The sequence below is a fragment of the Callionymus lyra genome, chromosome 18 (genome assembly GCF_982586985.1).
Source record: "Callionymus lyra chromosome 18, fCalLyr1.hap1.1, whole genome shotgun sequence".
Lineage (NCBI taxonomy): Eukaryota > Metazoa > Chordata > Actinopteri > Syngnathiformes > Callionymidae > Callionymus > Callionymus lyra.
In genome coordinates, this window is record NC_141835.1 from 18,745,297 (window position 1) to 18,765,909 (window position 20,613).

General features: G+C 37.7%; 1 protein-coding gene across 1 annotated transcript in view; it reads left to right on the forward strand.

Annotated features, from left to right (window-relative positions):
- The window catches only part of LOC148060840 (glutamate receptor ionotropic, NMDA 3B-like), a 165,780-nt gene that overhangs the window by 123,253 nt on the left and 21,914 nt on the right, over nucleotides 1-20,613 (forward strand). The window contains exons 6-8 of the mRNA XM_087779978.1: nucleotides 4,934-5,080; nucleotides 5,243-5,388; nucleotides 13,016-13,131. Coding sequence (XP_087636104.1) covers nucleotides 4,934-5,080; nucleotides 5,243-5,388; nucleotides 13,016-13,131 — 409 coding nt within the window. The remainder of the gene's footprint in view (nucleotides 1-4,933; nucleotides 5,081-5,242; nucleotides 5,389-13,015; nucleotides 13,132-20,613) is intronic.

Sequence of the window (20,613 nt, forward strand, 5' to 3'; positions counted from 1 at the left end):
GAGGGGATGGTGGAAATGGAAGTGACTGGTAAAAGGAGAAGAGGAGGACAATCAATGAGGTTCATGGATGTGGTTCAAATGAGGTCACGAAGAGGATAAGTGACGTAATTTATCATATTCTCTATTAAGACGTGCCACATGTTGTCTGGAGTTGTTAATGTATTTTCCGCACTATTAGACGCACCGGATTATAAAGCGCACCTTCAATTAATGGCCTGTTTTAGAACTGTTTTCATAAATAGTGCGACCGGATTATAAGGCACATAGAGTAAAAGATACTGTCAAACGTTTGACTGGGGTTGCATTATGCCTCCACTAGATAAAGCTGTGCTAAAGGTTATGTCAACAAAATACTCGGATAAAGTCAAACTTTATTAAGCATTTTGACAACTCCATTCTCAAAAAAAAATGTTGTCAGTGTACAACAACCAAGACACACTCGCTCAAAACGGTGGTAGTAATCTTACTCCAAAGCCGTCCGCCGTGATGTGACGTGCGTCGTTAATCCCACCCCGTGATGGCGCAATGACGTAATTGCGCCAACCCTGTGTCGGCTTAGTCGGCGCAGAGTCATGAAAGTGTTCTAAACAACTCAACCACCAGGTAATGTTCATATATAAAGCGCTCTGGATTATAAGGCGCACTGTCGTTTTGAGGAAATTTGAAGGCTTTTAAGTGCTACTTGTAGTGCGAAAAATACGGTCAAATTAAGAACTTTTACAATGAGTGTCAACTTTAAACTGGGAACCACAAAAAAAAAACATGTCAACATCTGTAACAAAATCCCCCGTAATCACTCCCAGTCTCTCCCATCACAGCATCATAATCTACCCTACCTCTCCACATCAGCATGCAGATGACTGGAACAGAACCGAGGCGGAGTGATTAGAAGGAACCTTGCAATAATTAAAAGGTCACAGGTTTGATCCTTACAACTTGCAATGTGTCAATTAGGATTTTGAGTCCATTAGCAGCCCGGTGACCTGTTAAAATGCCCTTGTGCGATCATTTATACTCAGTTCATGTTCGCCCGGCGCCAAGAAACATGTTTATTAAAAGAAGAGTGTGCAGCCACCTTGTCCGGCGCTATTGTTTTCCAAGGTGAATCACTTTGCTTGTGTTCAGGGGAAACTGAGATTTTGGATGGTATCTCTGGCAACCAAAGCCCTGAATAACAATACCAATGCTTGCTGTGAACTTCCAAGATTGTGGAGACGTCGCCCCAATCCCCCCACCTCATCTTTTAAACTTGGAATGAAAATGAAAATTGTAGTGGGATGATATGAAAGTTTTTCACTAAGTGCCAGTCATTTTGGAGAACATATTCTGATTAAAAACAGAGAAATGAAAAAAAAAAGTGGAATTGGTGAACCAGTAAATGAGATAAGTCTCTGGGCAAGTATGCAATGTGCATATTTATCTGCCCGGATAAGTTGTTGGTTTCTTGCAAGCACATTGGTTTTACTACAACAGTAAATACAAGTCCAAACACAATGGGCTCATTTCCTTTTTTTTGATTGTAAGAGGCTAATTACGCTTTATGCTATCTCGTGTCTTGGCATATAAATGGACCAAGTCTTGCGTGCAAGGTCATTTTTAAAGCCTGCCAGATTGTTGTCTAGTATCAAAATAGATTAATGTTCATGTTAATATCCTGAACCATACAGATCCCAGTGTATAAGGAACACAGCTTCAACAATAACATAAAGGCTTCCAATAACAGTAACACTGATGTGGAAGGAAAGGAATTTGTTTGGTGAGTGTTTGATGGAGGAGGTTGAAAACAAAGAGATAATTAAGAAATTCTGAGCCTCTGAGAATAAAAAATAACATTGAAATTACTTATACGTATAATTACCATACTTAATGTTAGGGGCAGCTTTGTCATTTTGGCCACTTTTGTGTTTATAAAGGGCAACTAATGTGAAAACCCAACTCTGCTGACTCACATTTTTCAAATGTTGAAGTCTTCTTGTCAAAAAGATGCAGTAAGTCCCTCATCATGACCATGTTTTGAAGTTATTACTTTATCAAGTTCTTCCCAGCGTGAAATATAATAATCTTCTTTAATAATACTTAATAAAGTCACTGACGATGCGTCTTCGGGGCGAATAACGGTGTAAATTTCTCAAGAAAACATTGTTTTTACCATAAAAGCACACAACAACAGTAATAAAAAAAATGAAACACAACTTAATAACTTTCGATCGGTCCATAAGCAGTCGGATCAGCCATTGAGAGGAATATTTAAAGTACGGATTCACATGCGTCGTTGTCAACGAAATACAACATCCCAAGTTTGTAGTGTTTACAGAGGTGCTTGCACATGAGAGCCTTAAGGCAGTAAAAATGCACATGAAAACTAAGCACCCCTCTCTTGCTGCTAACCCGCCAGATTTTATCCGCAGAAAAGGGAAAGAGTTGTAAGGCCAAAAGAAAATCCTCACTAACCAAACAACAATCCCAACCAAAGCTCAACGGGCTTCATAAGAGGTGGCATATATAATTGCACAGGCAAAAAAAAGCCACACACAATCGGGGAAACACTAATAAAACCAACGAATCCACGGATGTATCAAACTGTGCCCAGCTGCTTGTTTTCGTTGGACATAGTTTTGATGGAAAACTTAACAAGGACCTGCTAGTTTGCGCCCCGCTGAACAAAACTTGACAACAAACTGAAAGAAGATAGGGATAGTCTTGGGATGAATGCAGTCTTACAAGTGGCGCCCCACATAAAATCCACGCACTGTATTATCCACAGAGAAGCTCTTGCGAGTAAAACAGCTCGAACCGGAGCTAAAAGGTGTTCTTGAGACTGTAATAAAAAATGTCAACCACATTAAATGGCGTCCACTCGACACCAAGCTGTTTGACACTCTCTGGGATCGCAGCACGAGGGCCCGCTGTTCCACGCAGAAGTCAGATGGCTTTTTGCAGGGAAATGTTCTCGGCCGCCTGTTTGAGCTGCGGGACGAGGTGCTCTTATTTCTGATGGAGCAGGGGTCCCAGCTCACTGACCTCCTGACTGACCCTGACTGGTTAACAAGGTCAGCGTATCTGTCTTGCATTTTTGGCAGACTGAATGGATTTAACCTGTCATTGGAAGGTGAATTCACAAGCATATTATCAATGAGTGATAAAATTGGCGCATTCAAGAGAAAAGTGGATCCCTGGACTGCAAGAGATGGGCAAGATTGACATGTTTAATGAGCTGGATTATACTGGGCGAAATTCATGGAGGAAAATGATCTGAATGTTCACATTGTGAAGAGGTTTATCACGACCCACCTCCATTCCCTCCTGGAACACTTTGACAAGTATTTCCCTGCGGAAACGGCTCCGGAACTATATGACTGGATAAGATCACCGTTCAGTCTAACCACCGCAAGTCATCCGTCAGCCGGCGGGGAGGACGAACTGGTTGAGCTGTCATGTGACTGCACTTTAAAAACAGACCTGAATTCCAAGACGCTTGCCGAGTTCTGGATTTCAGTCGAGAGAGAATATCCACAGCTGGACATACTGATGCCGTTTGGCTCCACATACCTGTGCGAAAAATAATTTTTCTACACTGACATATATTAAAAAAATATATAGATCGCGTCTGAATGTGGAGAATGATTTCTGTGATTAAACCACGAATAGACTTGCTGTGTTCATCCATCTCATTAAATGAGATTAACACAGAAAAAACAAACAGTTGCCAAAATGTACATTTGCGCAGCAACAATGTAAATATGTTTAGGTTCGTGGATATTACACTGACTGAGATTTTCTTCTTCTTGTTTTGTTTTTTTCTGTTCAAAGTTGAGTTTGCACATGACAGCAATAATGTGTACTCATGTTGGATATTATTTTGACTGAGGCATTCTACTTTTATATTACAATCGTTTCTAAATGTAAAATCATAACAGGCTGCTCTGAACCTTTTTTTTCTTTTTTTCTCTTCAACTGAGAAATGATCCATTATTATCCATGCGTTTGTGTCTTCTCGTTGACTATTGCAGCAGTTTGTTTTTGTGTCTTAACAAGAAGGAGCTGTCTCGCTTGCAGTTGATACAGAACTCTGCAGCGAGAATTCTGACTCGCTCTCGTAGAAGAACTCACATTTCTCCGATCCTTAAAACTCTTCACTGGCTTCCAGTTTCTTTCAGGATCAACTTTAAAATTCTGATTCTTACTTTCAAAACTATTCATGGTCAGGCTCCTCCTTACACTGATATGATCCAGCCTTACACCCCAGCTCAGGCTCTTAGAACTTATATAAATATAATATAAGTATATATATAAATATAAATTACTTACCGGTACTTACTTACTCTGTTCATTTGCGTTGTCACTAAGCTTGTGTTTGGATAAGCCTAGTGGGTATGGCCTGTGCCTCACATTTTATTTTATTTTTTTCAGCCACATCCAGGGATAGTGGGGATCGCAAGTCTCTGACACCGTTATGTGGGGGTCAAGGGTTAAGAAATGTTTGGGAACCCTTGTTCTATGTCTCTAAGATTGCAGCCATTAAGGGTGGAAACTGTCCATAAATCCACACTCAATTTTCTGGCCGTTTGATTGCGCTAATTGAGTGCTCGTTGCGTTAAATCTCTTGCATACATTTACAATATAGTACACGATTTGCCATTGACTAACAACCTGTCCAGGGTGTTCTCCGCCAATCACCAGTCCTTCCTTTCTTTTAAAAAATAAAGAAATAAATCAATTAAACATTCATCAGGATTTGTTCCATTTATTCATAGAATAGAGAGTAACAAAAAAATTAAAGTGCTTCCATTATAATTGCAGCGAAGTGGAAATGAAAGCTTAGGATTAGATTGAATTAGATTAGATATGCATTCTTAACAATCGTTTTAATCAGCATGAATAGGCATGAGTCGGTGCGAAACATCGTTTCAATCTTTTGTTCTCTGCGCCTCAGACTCCAAAATGTTGGACGGGCCGATTCTTGATGAACCTCTGGGCCATCTTCTGCTTGCTCGTGCTGTCCAGCTACACAGCCAACCTCGCGGCGGTCATGGTTGGGGAGAAAACCTTTGAGCAAGTATCCGGGATTCACGACGACAAGGTGAGTACAAAGACACCAAAAACACCTTTACTATTGAGGAAACTGCTGTGAGGAGGGAGATGCAGAATTTCTGTGAAACACCGTCTTTTTTGAATGACATTCTTGACGATATTTTATCTCTCCACGATCGCCGATCTGTCACTTCCTGCATTGATGCTTCAGCTCCATCATCCCTCACTGGGGTTCCGCTTCGGCACCGTGAAGGAGAGCAGCGCTGAAGATTACATGAAAAAGAGTTTCCCTGAGATGCACGACTATATGCGACGCTTCAACCAGCCCACCACACCGGACGGAGTTCACATGTTAAAGTAAGTCAGAAAAACAGCTTCATCTATAGCGGCATCTTCTTCAGAGCCACCACATATAAATATTCAATGTGGACCTCTACTGAGGAGGTGCGAGTTATAAAGGATGACTCTGATGTGCTTGTTAAGTAAAGAATGGTGGTCCTGAATAATCAGATCTGACACAGTCTCACAACACTTTATTTAAAAAATATGGGTTCAGCATCAGAATTAGAATTTCTTTCATTGCCATTATTGGCAGTAGGTAGCACCTTTAATTACATATGTGCAACAATAAACATGAAACAATAACATATTAAACATCAATAAAATGCCAATTATTGTTGAGTGTTTGAACTAAATGAAATGACTCAACCTTTCCAGCATTTCAATCGCTTCATGCAAGGTTGCCTTTTTTAAAGGCAACCTTGCACGTTGTTTGATGTTGTTTAGAACTGAGCACAGTCAAGTCTGAGAGAATTTGCCAAACCTTGGACGACACAATGGGTGTGTGCTAACATGCTGACCACAGTTGTATCATTTATTTTCAATTTAACTTGGTGTTTATCATCCTTGAAACTTTATTCAACTATTGAGTCAAGTTGCTTTAACTAGATAAATTACTGATACACTGTAAAACATCAGAAATCCCAAACTGTTTAGAAGTAGTCTCTGTTAAAATCACCAGAGTTGTGGGCTTGAACAAAAACAATACAACCAAATGCTCAAGTAGGTGTCCATCATCTGACAAATAAAGGTCACACACCACTAGTGGTCGTATGTGACAATAAAAAAGTCCCCATCTTGCGATTATAACAATAGTTATGTGATCATATTTGGGGTTATTATTTTTTCATAAAAGTCACAAATACGTGAACGTTTTTACAATTATCTACGTGTCCGTCCCGTGATTGGGTAACACTTACCAACTTACTAACTAAGTTAATAGATCATTTAACTGTTGATTATGACTTGTAGAGTATGTGTGAACAGTTAATAGAATATTCGTAACTGTACCGTATAGATAGTCAACAATTCATTAATAAACTCTTGGTTGATAGGTTATGGGTGTGTTTTTAACTATATATGAATGGTTTATAATTACAATTTAGAAATAAGTAATATATCAATAACAAGCAATTAGTACATTTCTGAGTAATGACTCAGAGCTCATGAGCTTAAGGTAAGGTAAAAGGTAAGGTAAAACTTTATTGATCCCTCAGGAGGTCTCCTTTGGGAAATTGTTTTTTACCAATAGCCAGCAATTTTTCATAAACAATAAAAAATAATACATAAAAAATAAAATAAGAAGAACATAAAGAGGAAGAACAAGATGAAACAGCTTATACATGTGATACATCTATAAGATACAGTTACAAATCATTTACAAACTGTTAAAAAAGATTAGTTAATAACTCATCAATTACTGGTTAATAATGATCTACCTATTAACTAGTTATAATGGATAGTTATTCTAAAGTGTTACAATAACTTGATTTAGAAATGTGTTTTTTCCAATAAATGTGCACAATTCTCACAGACAAGTCAAGCACAACAAGAGTATTGAACAAATAAAAGTCCTATAGTTATAACATTAAGCTGATGAAATTTGTTAGATATCAACGTTTACCTGCTACACAAAGTATGTATGGTTCAGGTTCGGTACCAGTCACATGTTCGTGGCTTCTACTTCAGTGAGTTGGACCGGGTTAACATCTGGCTGCTATTTAGATCCAAGCTGAATGTTTTTTACAGCCCATTAATAAGCACTAGTGACCCATTCATTGAGTTGGTGGTTCAATTTCTTAGCTTAGTTGCTCTCAATTGTTTTTCCCAGCATGAATATGAAGCTTCACCAGGATGTTCATGTGGCAGCACTGATGATGGGCGGATCCATTATGGGTCAGATTTAAAGCCAATTAAATTGAAAATGTGCATGGCAAAATTTAGAGGTGATGTTAATACCAAGATCACACATTTAAGGAGTTAAGGATCAGATTATAAATGTCAACAATTTACTTTTAAGATTGTCATTTTTCTGTTTTACTCCACTAATTACAACAATACTTCAACATGCAGTGAAAGACAGTCTGATGTTACATTCTGTTGAGAGTCTTGTTAACAGTTTTAGTTTAAAAGTTTGTCCGCTTCAGTGATTTGAGTTTGACATCCTAACCTTATTACTTTTTCTGTGTGATTAAGTTTTGTCAGAATATTAAAAAAAACAGTGAAAGATAATGGAAAACATGCCATAATGTTTCATCTGCTGCTCAAAGTAAAATAGATTGACTCCATATGTCATCTCCATATATAGCAGTGTTCGGCAACCCCTTATCTGTTTGTGTAGCTGCACTGAAAAAAAAATGATATAATGTATTCTTTCTTGGTTATTTCTGTTGGACAGAAGTTCTGTTTTGAAAAATATTTGTAATTTCTTAAACCATTAGCCTTGAAACCTCAGGTTTATGCAAAAATAAACCTGTAAACTTGTGAAAATTAATGAAACACAAACCATTTATCATTTATTTTCACTTTTTTATCTTTGAATATACATTAAACAGGTCTGTGGTGCAAAATAAATGCTGTGAACACCTGGTATAGATTTATACATAATAGTCAAAGCTATTAACTTGCATTTTATGTGATGCTTTTCTTTTTTTTTCGACCTAATTGCAATATTCCAGCATTCATGTATTTAACATGAGTTGATTAATGTTATTTTATGTTCATAATATTTTTTGTAAATAACTTTATTGAACAGCTTAAAATCTATCAATCATTTATCAATTAAATGTGTATTAAATTGCTCTTCTTTTGAAGTGTCATAATAAAAATTGGATTCTATACTTGCATAATACAATTGTTGTTCAATAAAAGGAAACACTTTATTATTTATGTCCTCTTTTTCATTTCAGTCTGGTAGAAAAATGACATCTAGAGTAAAAAATAAATCATCAAAAAGTGCAAATAGCAGAGGAAGATGTCAAATAAATGTCAAACCAGAATGCGTTTGTACCACAAAATATCCCTAAAATACCTTCATGTATGGAATATGTTTGCTCAGCTCAGCATTAGCACGCTCAACAAACACCGCTAACTACCGCACATATGCTTCATAGACACATTCGCAGCAGGCAGAGGCGGCGCCGATGCTGAGATAGTGCCTGTGCTGACTTGATGATACAGGATGAAGATACAAAGCACTTCTTCAGCATGAGCGGGGGGAAATGAAGGATGCCTGCGATGCGAAACAGAAGTCGGAGCAATACAGTGAAGCAGCGTGTGGTTGGAAAAAAACGGTGCTTTGCAGATTTACTGACCCCAATACTGCACACAAAAGAAAAAAAAACACATTTATACCCATGGAGGACATGATATATGAGCGACTAACACAAAACTTTGGCAAGAATTAGAAGTGTTTTTTAACGTCCACAGCTTTATTTACTTCGGTCGTATTAGATTTGTCTATACTTTGAAATGTCAATCAATATGAGAAGAAGAGTTGTCTTTGATTGATGGGAGGAGGATCGTGCAAACACAAACCCACGCTCCTGTCGACTATTTCCACACCTGTGTTATCTCAGGGTCAAGGTGACCCGAATGCCCGATAACAAATGTGTCATTGAGTTTGGTACACCTGTGTTACATTATGTCGACGGCAATCCGTACGTGAAAACAGCTTCTCAAATATTTCCATTCCAGTCCATTACAGCTCCGTAAATTATGCACATAAACAAATTGACAACACAGGTGATGGTCTAAAGCCGTTACCATGCCGACGCAAACATACCTCCGTGCCACTTGTTTTTGATCTGAACATGAGATTTCCGCCTGAGAGCAGGGTCACCGTCGTGTTAACAGAGTGAGAGCAGTCAATAGAAGGATGGAGAGGGTGTCAAGTTAATAGATTCCGGGGGTTGCAGTCGTTCATTTAAGTTAAATGTGCCTGTGAGCCTATTAAGACTTTTACGATGGCGGGAGAGGAGATGTTTTAACGCACAAATGATTGGGGTCATTAGCCGAAATTAAATAAAGTCTTAGAAAATGTTGCTGGTGTATTTGTCCGGAGTAAGGTTGCATTACTCAGGTTGGACCGCCAGTCAAACTAGGAGTCACTAAGTATGTGTTTAACTAGTGATCCAGTGGTCTGAAGAAGCTTCATGAAGCAGTGTCATTATTTTCACAGCCCACTAGATGGCGGTCTTTACCAAATAACAAGTTTGAATACTTATGCTCATGTGTTTTTCTAGTGTCTTGGTTTTTCAACAATAAAAATATGAGGAAGAACTTTTTCACTGCATCATTATGAGGTATTTTGTTTAGATTTATGAGAAAAAAAACATGTTAAATACATTTTCAAATGTGGTAAAAGCGAAAGGGGTGTGAATACTTTCCTTATTGACCGTATATGAATGCAGTGAAGGTCACATCACATTACCAGGATAAGCACCCATAAATACTAGTCAAAGGTGTCAACCTCATCAACATAGGAAGATGGAACATCTGACACCACGGACTGGAACCAGGGCTCTTGTATTGCAGCTAAAAGTAGAGATGGGCTAGTGAAGCTTCATGAAGCAGTGTTATGTTGTTTAGAGGTCAGTAGGTGGCGCCATCAGTTTAAAAGTGATGTGATGTTTCACTAGAACAGTTGTTCAAAACAAAGGAAAATAGTGCAGAGACCGCCATCTAGTGGACTCTGACAATAATGACACTGCTTCATGAAGTTTCATCAGACCATGATGATATGAATGTCTTCTGCTTTTACACCAAATATTCTGTTTTAGCACATCATAGATTCTCAATGAAAAAGGGCTAAAACATTTATTTGCATTTTTTTTCTTACCATTACATTTTTCTCGTAATGTCAAGTGTAGACAGTTCTGACCTGAAGCTGTCAATAGTGATCCAGTATCTCTTTGAGGCCGGTTGAATATCCACGGTTGCCCCCGAGCTTATATCGTATCTTTGTCTAAACTGCACACGCTCCTGTCTTCAGTCGGCTGGCATCTATCAACTCTGAGATCCAACAGTGAACACATGGGTTGCTACCAACACAGACCTTGTGGCTACAGCTCAGGCTTATCTTTTCATTCCCTACACTGTTAAAAGAAAAGTATTGTTTATATGCCACATTGGAAAAGACAGGATACTAATTACAATCAAAGAAGAAAGAAGGTTGTTATTATAGTGTAACGTTGTATATCCCGAGGGTAGAAGACAATATACAGTATATATGTATATATATATATATATATATATATATATATATATACTGTATATATTGGTTTTTTTTTAATAATAGCAAGCAGTCTTATAGAACAGAACATGCTCTTACCTAATGTATACATTTTAGAAAATACATGTATTTTTATGAAATAAAATGATATGTTATTTATATAACCTGGAAATATCATAACAAACCATTATAAAAAAAAACTATTATACGCTATTATTTATTAAAAACTACTACCCACAACTGCTACTAAAAAGAGTTTTGCCTCTTGTGTGTTTGAGGTAAAACACCCCTGGAGGTCCCTACGGGCTACATAAAGTCCAACCATTTTTTTATACACAGATTTCAATAATTGCAGCTACATTTAATGCCTCTAGTTTATTATTGTTTTGGGAACAATTTCACAGATGACCGGTTTTTTAAAGTCCTTGTTAGAGATGGTTTGGGCCTAACTCGCTGGAGCTTTTTAGTTTCTTCTTCTTCTTGCGGCCATAATTATCTTCTTTCATTAATATAATCATGACAACAATTTATTCTGGAGAGCGATCAAATGTCAGCAGCTCCACCTTGTAGTTATTCTTTCTGTGTCTTACATGAGTTGATCTGGGATTTCACCCGAGGCACAGCCGAACACAGAGACATGTCGACAGTTCAAAAGTTAGGAACACAGACAGGGTATTGTCGATGTCAATCTAAACTCGAAATGAGGATGATTCCCAATTATTGGTGAGTTTACACTACGCCTTGAAATCATCAAAAAGTGACAGTGATGAGTTTGGGGCTGTCGTTCGTCCAATCACGACTGCCATGCACACGAGCAACTACTCACGTTCTAATAGTTTGAGCTTTAAAAGAAGTTCGATTTGAAGATCACACTCGAGAACTAAGACAATGGAATGATGTGTTAATGCTAATATTGTGATATTTCCTCTTTAGCTGCTGCATATGTTTGACAATAAGCAGGACACATCACTTTAAACATGTGTTAAGATCACATAAACCAATCAGAACAGTTTAATGTGACTTTATTTTAGAAAGTTGATTCATTGTTGTGTTTCCAGTGTATGATGTGTTTTATAATTCTATGATTTTTAAAATAAGAGGAAAAGATATTTGTAAATCCAGACCATCACCGAAATGTATAACTGACAAGTCAGTCGTTTCTAACTTTTTTTTTTAATATATAAATATATATATATTTTTTTTTAGTTATTCTGTTAACCAACGAACTAATGCACCTGTCATGTCATTTAAAATTTGTGTGTGAAAATATGTAATTCTCAACAGAAATAATAATAAAATTAGAAATAGTTACATTGACAAATTAAAAAACACATTACAAATTAAAATGACATTACAACAGTAGGAAAAAGGGGATACATTAATATTTGAGGAATAGTATTAACAGTGTTGTAAATATTGGTACAAAAGTAAAAGGGCTAAAAAACATTAAAACAAATATGTACAATCCTGTTGTGCTTAGTTAGATTTTCAGAGATTCAAAGAAACAGAAAGCATGTTGAGATTCAAAAAAACACATAGGAACATAGGAAGACCAGGGCACTTGTACAGCAGCTAAAAGTAGTTATGAGCGGATGAAGCTTCATGAAGCAGTGTCATGTCTTTAGAGGTCAGTAGGTGGCGCCATCAGTTTAAAAATGATGTGATGTTTCATTATAAGAGTTGCTCAAAACAAAGGAAAATAAACCGCCATCTAGTGGACTCTGAAAGTAATGACACTGCTTCATGAAGCTTGATCAGACCATCACTAGCTAAAAGGAGGTCAGAAAGCTACTTGTGACTGACACCGACCTTTTCTCTCTAAGTACGTCATTCTTCAGTAGTAACTTTGCTTCCACCATCTCTGCATTACCTAGTATCGGGTTTTAAATCCTATCTCAAAAATGTCAAGAGGTCAATTCCAATACGAAACACCCGCTCAATGACATCCAGTCGTTCATAAATGTGCTTGATTATGAGTTAGCTTTCTCAATCTGCGCCATTAGCCTCAGTCATGTTGCATTTGCCGTCTGTAAAGTTATCTTCTGCCAGCGTCGCCTCGCTCGGGGACATTATGTAATTAGAGGTCAATTAGGTTGAGGGGGATCGATATCTCCAGAGTAACAGAGTCATCGGCGGTATGTGTTCGGCCTTATCGGGCTGCCACAGTCCCAGTGGGTTTAGGTGATGATGTATGTGTTTACACAGCGCACGAGAAGGTAGTAAATCTCATCCTCTTTATAAATGACAACAGCACAGCTCCGCGCTGAACACAGGCTGAAGTTTGGGACAAGTTTGAGAAAAGTTTATAGTGGTTTATAGATGATTAGAGAAGTTTATTGATTACATATTGCTTCTTATTTTTTTTGGGTTGTGTGTGTGTGTGTTTGTGTTTGTGTGTGGGTGGTGTTGAAGGACAGATCCTCCTACCCTGGATGCCTTCATCATGGACAAAGCCCTGCTGGACTTTGAGGTCTCGATCGACGCCGACTGCAAGTTGCTCACTGTGGGAAAACCGTTCGCTATAGAAGGTAGAAACACAGACACTCAAACTTACATGCACACACATGTACACACACACACACCCACACACACACATACAAGGGCAATGTTTCACATTTCAGCATTTGAGTCACTTCCTCAACAACAGAAAAAGGGTCATTTTCAAAAGCAATTTCATGCTCATTCAAAAAAATGACATGTTTTCTAATATTGTTGCAGGTTAATTTGTTTGAACACATTGTTAAATAGATATTAATCATGAGTAAAGGTTAATAAAAATGACAAAAAATGAAAATTTAGTAATGTAAAAGATTATGATTTATAAGTATTTGAAAACATTTTGGTAGTGATACAAATACTCACATACGCACAAATGTATTTTGAATTGCTTCAGTCTTGGTTTGTCCTGTTCACCATTATCTTTTTATGTTTCTTCTTCATTGAATCAATGTTAACTGTTATCAAATAACCTTGTGATGTCATCGAAAGTGTCTGGAATTTGCCTCAGTGACCCTCGCAGACATAAAATAAGCCTTTATCTTCTTTTTAAATGTGGTTTTATGACACACAGAAACACTTTCCCCACAAAAATCCCTTTTTTAAACTACAATTATGGCCTTTTATTGATTCAAGTATTAGAAAAATGATTTAATGGAATGATAAATCAAAAACGTTTTTGAGTGTTCATAGGGGTCTTCTGCCTTTGTTTCAGGCGGTAACTGAAATTCTAGAAATAATGACATATAGATATGTTACCATTACTGTATATCCATATGGTAGATTTATTGGCCAGCACTGTTCATAACTTAAGAACAATCCTCTCTCCTTCATCCACAATCCTACACTTTTACCTCAAACTGAAATTTGGCAAAAAATTTAATTTTGGAAATTAGTTTGTTGTCATGCAGGTTGTTTTTTTCCCCAGGAAACTATTTTTTTGTTAACATGCACATGTCATTGCACTTAAAGTGATTCCCTCATTTTCAACTCACCCTCATGTCGACCAAGGGTTGGAAGTATTTTCAGAGTAATTTGTTATTTTTTAGAGTTATAGGCAAAAACGTTTGTTTATTTTAATGAAGCGACTGGAGCTAACTTGTTATCTGTTTCCTAAAAAACACACTTGAAACCATCCAAATACCTCCATTGGTGAAAATTAAGTTTGAACCTCCCTGAAAACTAATTCCCTAAAACATTCCCAAGTTAATCAAATGCAAACACACATTCATACGTGACTCCCCTCAAACATTCATATTCACACAACCATACATGAAAACATGTATGAAAACAAGCCCACAGGCTTTTTCTCCATCAGTCATATCCATCAGGCTGGAAGATCAAATGCAGTCGTTGCACCGCTGACACAACATTCCCTGTCTCAACGGAGAACCCGCGGGGTAAAAAAGAAACATGAAAAATTAACGGTCCGAACATTTATTTTTGGCTACTCATACACGGGTCGAACCCACTGCAGAGCACGGAGATCCCTTCTCTCGACATCTCACCTCTGACACCTGCTCACTATTCAAGAAGTCTTGTCTGTGAAAGAATGTAATTGATGTTTAAATCCACTTGAGAGAAGTATATTCAAAACAAATAGAGTGCAGAACAAGGTTACAACAAACAGTCCACATGGTTTAAGGGTTTGACGCGGTTCGACTTTATTGTGTTGTCAGCGGCGGTTCAGGCCCCGTGACTGAAGATAGACAAAGCTATTATTGAAAATAAACAACCCTCACATCAGAGGTGAAGAGGCATTTGAGACAAATGGGTTGTTGTAAGAAGACGGCGCAGGATGAAAAAGGAGAACATGACGGCGAGATGAAAATCCGTCTCAGCCGTCATCAGATAGAAACAAACGACGAGTTTAAAAAAACAACAACAATGGTTTCAGTCTCTTGTCGAGCTTCAGAACGTCTCACTTCACTATTGAAGTGATTGTCGTCACCAGCAGATCCCCGAAGGAAATGTTTTTGAGTATCTTAAATATAGACGCTGAGCTAAAGCAGGAAGGCTTGTGACTCTCTTAGATACTAATGTACTGTCCTCCTCCTGCGAGTGATTCATTATTTGGCCTTTTTTTTTTTAAATCCTTAAGAAAAAGGAGAATCAAGAATGATTTACTAAAAATATATAGTTTCTCATTTTTTTGTGATTCTCGTGTCTGCGGGTGTGCAGACTGTTGCCGGGTTCGAACCAAACATTCATTTCGATGCCTTATTGCTCTGCATTCTGTGATCTATGGTGTTATTTTCAGCGTTTCCTCTCTCCATGATGGAGGGAAAAGTAACACACAATAAGGTGGGCTCCTCTTTTCTTTTATGCAGGGCATTCCTGAGACTCTTTCAAGCTATTTCTTTGGACTAAAAAAAATGTTGTGACTCGCCCCAGGAACTACACATTGCACAGTTGGAATAATGCTTATAATAATAATAATAACAATATCAATAATAATAATAGTAATAATAATAATCATAATGTTACAAATTTGAGGTGCCCGGTTTGAGAAGGCTCGATGCCCATTTTATGTCAGCCTATACTTTGGAAAAGCCATCATTGACCTGCCCAAGGATAAGTGGCCAACACATCTGAGGTGTAGCTCGGGGTCAAACCAAATCGAGATATAAAAGTAAAAGGTAAAACTCGATTCTCAAACGGACAGGAAGCCAGTGATATGATGCTAAAACTTTGGTGTTTTGATGTTGTCTATTGAAAAAAAGAATAAATCCTAATAAATAAAATATAAAAAAAAGATTTTAAAAATATATAACACAGCCAAATCAGTGGGAGGGCAGTGCCCCAGCGCCCTCTATGGGTCAGCTGCCTCTGGAGCTAACTTAAAAGCTAATAAACTGAAAATAAAATGTGTTTAAAGTAATTTAAATGACAATTACAACTCCAGACAAAGAATGGACTATTTAAGTGATATTTCACTTCTCACCCTCATGTCGACTAAGGGTTGAGATTGTTTTCATTGAGTGATCTGTTCCTTTTTAGAGTTATAGACAAAAATGTTTGTTCATTTTAATGTAGCGACTGCAGCTCAGTTGTCTTTATCTTCAACCTCGACATTAGAATTTAATAAAACAACTTAAATAAGTCTATATTTTAAAGTTTGTCCGTAGCAGAAGTTCCAAGTCTATCAGGATCAAGTTTATCCTCAGTCGACATGAGGGTGAGTAGAAAATTAGCATCATTTTAATTTGAATAACAACAGTCCATAATGGATTTGCTGGAACAAAAGAAGCATTTTGGATTTGTAGCCAACACACCTGATGTGTGATGCTATCATGTTAGTTGCATATGTGTGTGTGTGTCAGACTTAATAATATTAATAATAATGAAGTTGGTCGGCAGTGTTTGCGCAGAAAAACTTTGCCTGCAATCTGTCAATATTGTTTCATTGCAGTCAGTTTGATGTATGAACATCAGACTAATCACCAGCGTGCTCACTGGTGTAATGGCTTATTTAATTACTGTGTTTGGAGAGATGTTCATTATTGTAATCAGCTTCTGTGCTCATTATGGTAATAACACTGTTTGATTGTCACACTATAAATTTCTGCTTTAAGCACAAGAATACTTTTCCATAGAAATTAATATCAACGGTTTCATTTTGGGAACACGTTTGTCTGAAGCATCCGTTGAAATGATGTTGAGTAAATTGACCTCAGCACAGGATAAGACTTAGTGTGTCTTAAATGGATCTTTGACTCAATTGTACTCATCAGTATGTGTTTGTTCGTACAAAACTCTTTGAAATTGAATATTTACATTAAAAAATATGATTAAGCCCCGCCCACTGAAAACATCCTTTTTCAACTTCCTTTTTCTCAAGATTAAATCTCCTTTACCATAGCCTCGCCCATTCTTCTTTGATTTGTTTGATCAAGGTTTGTCACTGCGCGTCATAAATCCAGGAAGTTTCCATCTCCCTGGGATTGTAGTATAAACAAAGCGGGGCGTGATTACAGCTGGCTAGAGGAGGTGTGAAGCCCATGGTTACGTAACCATGCCCTTCGCTCTATCTAATCGAGTCTATAAATGTATAAAAGTAATGCTTGACTGTAAAAACTAGGATTTTAGGTATTTCTTTCAAAAACTGTTGTATGGAAGTATATCAGTGCCATCAGACTATTGAATGTTTGAATTTATTTTTAAATAAAATAAATTCAACAATTCAATATTTTGATGGCACTGATATACTTCTATACTGTTGACACTTTGTCATGGAATTATAATACAATAAATGCTTTTTGCACAGTGTAACACAACAGCAGTGAGCAACCTGGCTAGAAAAAGAAAAAAACACTAACCATAAATGTGTTGGATCAACATCGTTTTCCTCGTTGCTAAAGTAGTGGCTTGTTAAATGAGAAATTATTTTACTGAAGCGAATAAGGACGTACAATTAGACTGGTTAACTAAGGTGACATAATTAAAGGGATAATTACACCAAAATTAAAATTTTCTGTCAGTTTCTACCCACACTCATCGACTAAAGGGATTATTTTCAGAGTAATCAGTGTCAAAGTGGAGTTACAGCGAGAAATGTATTTCTATATCGTCCTCGTCGTCCTAAAATAAAACTTAAAAATATCCAAATACGTTCATACGGATCATCTGTTATTTCCATCTTGTATTGAAGCCTCAACTTGACAAATTGTTCAGAACATTTTTTTACAAATCTATATTTTAGGCTTGTTTGTAGAAGAAGCTAAAAGGCCTTTTTAGCTTCTATAGTATAAGATGGAAATTACAACCTGGAGATATTTGGATGTTTTTTCGGTGTGTATGTTTTGACGAATATAAGTGGACTTTAGTTTCTACTGTTATAATAATAATGATAAAAATAAACATTATATTTATTTAGCGCTTTTTTGGGACACACAAAGACGCTATAGGGACATTCATTGTTGCCTGTAACTCTGAAAAGACACAGATTACTCTTAAATAATCCTAACCCTTAGTCGACATGAGGGTAAGTAGAAAATGAGTGAAGTTTGAATTTGGATTCAAAATATTTTTTTGTATTACGTAAACTATTGTCTGCTGCTACAAACCAAACCAGGAAACAAAGAAGACAGTGACACCTCAAGGTTACGAGGATAATGAAACTGCCACATTCCAAGTGTGTGAATGAGAGACAGTATTTGTCTCTGTCTCCTGTCAATGATGTAGGATTAGGAAAATGTCTGGCTATGTTTAAATATACTTGACATGAAAGACAGAAAAGAAATGGATTTATTAAATTTGATCATGAATCAAAAAACAATTGAATCAAACTCAAAAGTAAAAATAAAAGCAAATGGCTACATTTTAGGCTTCACCAAGAAAAACTGAGGTGAAGGACAAAAGACAAGTCAGGAACATATCGGTAAAATACGTGCGCCTCCATGAAACGAATGTAAATCAGCTCACGTGTTCTTAGCAGCGATTGAAAGTCGCAACATGGGACCACAAACCAAAAACCACCTTCAGTCAACGCTCAGCCTAAGAATGACCCCAATCCCACGTTCCCTGGCTCACAAACAACGTAATAATCGCCCGAGACTTCCGCGGCTTTTCTTCAGTGCGTTCGAAAAAAAAAAAAAGTCAGCCAGGAGACATAACACACGGTGGTTGGGATGGGCCTCATCAGTATGCAGAGCGGGTCAGTTTTCATGACTGCCTGATTCAGAGTCGACATAAAAAAGGCAGACGAAGGAGGCACTCCTTCTTTGGTTACTACAATGGCTTCTGTGAGGGCAAGTAAATTTTGTTTGGAAGCAGGAAATGGATCCAGGGAGGAGGAAATGACATCGGATTTGATGAGAATAAATGGGCAAGAGCAATAGAGATAGAAGGAGGGGGGGGGAACACTGCTTGAGAATGAGTTTTCATTTACCCAACAGCACTTGCTTCTGCACCAGCAATGATGAATGGCACAGCTAGTAGGGTCTTCTAATCAAGAGCAACCTTTACCCTAAAACAGGGGGGGTAGAAAAAAGAAGGTAGAGGGTTAGTATCTGGGGATGGACTAGGAAAAAGAGATGATGCAGTCAGGAAAGAGAAGAGGGAGTATATGGACAATGGGAGGGTGCTGGCAGGATAAATAGAACACCTTGTGGTGGGGAGATATTGCAGGAATTGTTGTCTGAGGAGTGGAGCTCACATCTTCAGGCGAGAGAGGCGCGGGGGTGTCGCAGTGCTTGCCTTTCCGCTGAGTGCTGTTGGGAGATGTTTACGACAATCCAGACACACCCCATTAATAATATTGCCTTCAAGCACGCGCCCTCACTCTCCACTGGTTTGTTTGTGTGTGGTTGTGCATAAGTGCTCTCCACGAGCGCAGTCAAGCAGGAAGAGGCACGGCTGAAGAGCAGATGAGACTGTCAGAAGACGCTGTTGCCAAGGTGAGAGGAAGGCGGCCTCGCTGTTTTCTCTCGCTTTCATCAAAAGTAAATTTCAATATAAACTTGATAAACTTTAAAAACTGTTGGAATATGAGTACTTAGATATAAATCTTTTCAGTCAATACTTTGGACCTCAGAAGAGCACAAATTCAGTGTATATGTTGTTGGGGGTTTTGTGTTCCGATGAACCGACCCCTCCCCAGTCTCGTACGTGGTGGTGGAATGAAGGACAGACACATGGATGAGTTTAAGAAAAATGCTCGTTAAGTGATTTATGCAAAAGTCAAGAGACAAACTTACGTGAACACGGGCGCTAGCAAGCAGAGAGATCTATCGCAGACGTCTTCGAATGCCAGAACGCAAAGATCAGACAAAATGGTGGATCTTTATAGTACAATATTCAGGTTAACGCCTTTAGTCAAATGTACATGTAGGATTGGTCAGTAACTGTAAACACTTGATTCTAAGATGGCCGTCGCACGTGATCGTAGTGGAAACTTACCAAAAGTTGTTGACTTCTAGAGAGAGAGTTTGTTCCCAGCAACTTACTGGACTGTTGTGTCTTTCAGTGCGAGTTCTCAAACAGGTGTCCAGACTTCCTGGAATCTGGGATTGTTTAATCTTTCTGTGTGTGTGAGGGTTTCTGACCTCGGCCTTGTGTTGCAGTCAGTGAATGCAATGCAAGAATAGGATTATTTAATATGAATTAAATATGAAAGATTATCAGTTAATCAAGTGACTATTTGAAATGTGTGTTAAATCTAGATGATTGATTACAGTAAAGTTGTCATTTCCTTACAATACTGAATGTATGTATAAATATATATATCTATGTATATTTTCATGACAGAATGTCTGTCAGTGGACCACTATGATTCAATAAAAGTGAAATGTGATTATTGTCGTAGTTAAAGAAGGAAATAGAGATGCAGCTCCTAAACTTGGTAACAATGAATCCATGGGAAGACGTTGGAGACGGCAGAAAAAGTAATCACGCAACCTTGACAATGACTCTTCTAGTCGGCTTGATATTTTTATAATATAGCCTTGTTAACTGCTTTGCACTGATCGCACAAATCCTTAAAGGTTGTCTTTTTTCAATGTCTCTTAGCATTA